Raw genomic sequence first — 3,768 nt, forward strand, 5'->3', positions numbered from 1 at the left:
ACCAAGATATGTATAAAAAATGTACTTCACTGGTCCAATAACGTTCCAAATTTACAGTGAAGACCTTACAATAATATTTATTTGGCAGATTATTTATACCCATTATACCATAGATCACACGATGGAATTTTCGTATCGCCAGAATGGACGAAAAGGTGTCGTACATCTGAAAACAACGCGTCAGTTGACGGATCGAGATTGGCATTTGATAACGATTGAGCAGACTCTAAACACAGTAAGGTTTAGTGTCGACATGGAAAATGAAGTAGTCATGCTTAAAGAAGGAGAGAAGGTGAAAGCGTATGACGGACCTTTTCTTCTTGGTGGATCTTTGAGGTAAGTGTACATGATAGACCGCAGTGGCGTATGCGCGGGGCCATCCCAAGTCCCTCCTCACCGTCCAAAACACAAGTACAGTATTTAAAATCACCTCCTATCACCTTATTTTGCGACCTGGTGTCCCCTCACTTAATCATCGAGCCCCTCCCCCCTCCCCTCTCCACAGTCTTCCCCTCCCATTTCAAGACTACTGGTACGCACGCTGTTGATGACAACGTAAACGTACCAAAAATCACGTGTTTGTGGGAGAAGCGCGTATTACTGACTAGTCAGCTGATAAGTTTTTACACTACGGAAAGATCCCTTGATTATGTACAGCACTCATTAAGGTAATGCGGGACTAGGACACCCTATAATTATTTGAATCGAGGTAATTTCATACTGCTGTGTCAAAAATTAATAAATCGTCTTTTTTTTTGAATAATTTCCTCTTTTTAGTACTGAGGTTATGGATGACCCTAATGTGCAAGGCGTGGTGGGATGCATTGCTGGTTTAATAATAAACAACCGGGTGAAGTATCTCGCTGATATTTACACCATCCAACAGTGAGTACTCATTTATTATATAGAACTTTCTATCTCTTTTTTAAAAACACATTTTAAACCAGCGGGTTAACCGCTCGTCATACTTGGGACCATAAAACTAATTCATTAGTATTATTATATTACCACTGCTTAAAACAAAATTATTATTATTATTACTATTACTATAAATATTTAGGAGTGTTGTACGAGAGGGAATGGCTGTCGGATGTAGCACCTTATGTCATGAGAACACGTGCAAATATGGAGGGCGGTGTATCGAGCGTTTTACGTCATATAAATGCGTGTGTCTTGATCGCGCTACCTCTGGCGAGCATTGTGAAATCAGTGAGATTACGTTTATACTTTATAGTTTAAGTCATTTATGTTAAATAGTTGTTAGATGTTAGAATGAGAACGATTTTGGTGTAGTACAAAAGTGTAGCTAATAACATAATTAAAGATATACTATTATCTATTTTGATTGTTAAAAAAATGTACTATCAGTAAAAATACAGGAAAATACCTAAACAAATATTTGAATAGCTCATTTAAAAGAATCAAATAAATTCCAAGCTTATACACATCTAGATGTGTATAAGAGACAGTGATAGACCGCAGTGGCGTATGCGCGGGGCCATCCCAAGTCCCTCCTCACCGTCCAAAACACAAGTACAGTATTTAAAATCACCTCCTATCACCTTATTTTGCGACCTGGTGTCCCCTCACTTAATCATCGAGCCCCTCCCCCCTCCCCTCTCCACAGTCTTCCCCTCCCATTTCAAGACTACTGGTACGCACGCTGTTGATGACAACGTAAACGTACCAAAAATCACGTGTTTGTGGGAGAAGCGCGTATTACTGACTAGTCAGCTGATAAGTTTTTACACTACGGAAAGATCCCTTGATTATGTACAGCACTCATTAAGGTAATGCGGGACTAGGACACCCTATAATTATTTGAATCGAGGTAATTTCATACTGCTGTGTCAAAAATTAATAAATCGTCTTTTTTTTTGAATAATTTCCTCTTTTTAGTACTGAGGTTATGGATGACCCTAATGTGCAAGGCGTGGTGGGATGCATTGCTGGTTTAATAATAAACAACCGGGTGAAGTATCTCGCGGATATTTACACCATCCAACAGTGAGTACTCATTTATTATATAGAACTTTCTATCTCTTTTTTAAAAACACATTTTAAACCAGCGGGTTAACCGCTCATCATAATTGGGACCATAAAACTAATTCATTAGTATTATTATATTACCACTGCTTAAAACAAAATTATTATTATTATTATTACTATAAATATTTAGGAGTGTTGTACGAGAGGGAATGGCTGTCGGATGTAGCACCTTATGTCATGAGAACACGTGCAAATATGGAGGGCGGTGTATCGAGCGTTTTACGTCATATAAATGCGTGTGTCTTGATCGCGCTACCTCTGGCGAGCATTGTGAAATCAGTGAGATTACGTTTATACTTTATAGTTTAAGTCATTTATGTTAAATAGTTGTTAGATGTTAGAATGAGAACGATTTTGGTGTAGTACAAAAGTGTAGCCAATAACATAATTAAAGATATACTATTATCTATTTTGATTGTTAAAAAAATGTACTATCAGTAAAAATACAGGAAAATACCTAAACAAAAATTTGAATAGCTCATTTAAAAGAATCAAATAAATTCCAAGCTAACAACGTTATAAGAACGCTATAATAACGTTTGGTGATAAGATAATTATAACCTAATTTTCAAAACGTTTGGACGATCTTACAACGTTGTTTTGAACGTTATTTTGTGACATACTTAACCACAACGTTCGCGAACGTTATAAGAACGTTTTGTGTTTGCTGGGTTATCTATAGCTTCCCACCAAGAAACAAAAACTATTGGGTGGTGAATATTGTTACAGTAAAATGTCTGTAGATGAACGAAAACTATTTCGGTCTATTAGAATAACTTTTTCTCATTTTAACAATAGATGATTTTAAATGAATATCTTTTCATTTCGTACACTGTGACTATAATGATAATGTTGTAAGCTTTCCAGAAGGAAATACTGTACCTACCTGAGTATTGACCTAACAAACTCGTCCATCTTCACGTCTAGTTTTTTCGTTGGTTTTCGGACACTAAGTTCAAACGCCCTTTTGCTGTACGCAGAAGACAACTTCAGTAACTTTGTTTCCTTGGAGATTAGTCATGATCAATTGAAAATGACGTGGAATTCCAACCGAGTAATTAGGAACATCATATTAAAAAGCGAAGGTAATTAGACTACTTCAGATTTTGTAATACAACTAAGAATGTATTTTTCCCCCCTTTTTTCTCTCTATTTGGGTGTACACTAGCCGATACTCGCTTTAGTCGTTTTGAGGTTCGAACAGGATGGACAATGTTTTATAAAGCTATGATACAGAATGACCGACAGCCATCAGAGTTTTCTCAAACTATATTTTTCTAAGTCTTTGTTTCGTTAACCATTGAATAATATCTGAATTTTCACTTCAAGTGTCATATATTAATTTTCTTCATATAAAAACCAAGGTAATTCCATGTAGTGTTGTAGTTTAAGCACATTAGATATAAACAATATAGCATATAATGTGGCATAAGCCTATGGTTTTGTTATACATTTAACCCCCCAGTGCGAGAATTCTCGGACGGTGATTGGTTGGAAGTTTCAGTGGAGAGGGACGAACAAAGGGTGAGTTTGATTGTAGGCGATGAAAAGGCGACAACACTAGCTCCACGTGGACTTCTTGACCAGTTCTACAGTGATCCGTTTTTGCAGGGTATTGATAAGTTTCGTAAAATGTAGCCCTTCGATGTTCGAGGTCTACATTTAGGCCTATAGGCCGTTACTGGAATGGGAAAGCATCATTTTGCATTTCCCAACAAA

At 36.8% G+C, this 3,768-nt stretch overlaps 1 protein-coding gene across 1 annotated transcript in view; it reads left to right on the top strand.

The window, feature by feature from the left end:
- The window catches only part of LOC117120292 (neurexin-4-like), a 5,615-nt gene extending 4,362 nt beyond the window's left edge, over positions 1 to 1,253 (top strand). The window contains exons 7-9 of the mRNA XM_033265310.1: positions 114 to 336; positions 778 to 885; positions 1,061 to 1,253. Coding sequence (XP_033121201.1) covers positions 114 to 336; positions 778 to 885; positions 1,061 to 1,253 — 524 coding nt within the window. The remainder of the gene's footprint in view (positions 1 to 113; positions 337 to 777; positions 886 to 1,060) is intronic.
- Positions 1,254 to 3,768: the final 2,515 nt, after the last annotated feature.

Source organism: Anneissia japonica, unplaced genomic scaffold (assembly GCF_011630105.1).
Source record: "Anneissia japonica isolate Jap-2015-1 unplaced genomic scaffold, ASM1163010v1 scaffold250_len512249_cov173, whole genome shotgun sequence".
NCBI lineage: Eukaryota > Metazoa > Echinodermata > Crinoidea > Comatulida > Comatulidae > Anneissia > Anneissia japonica.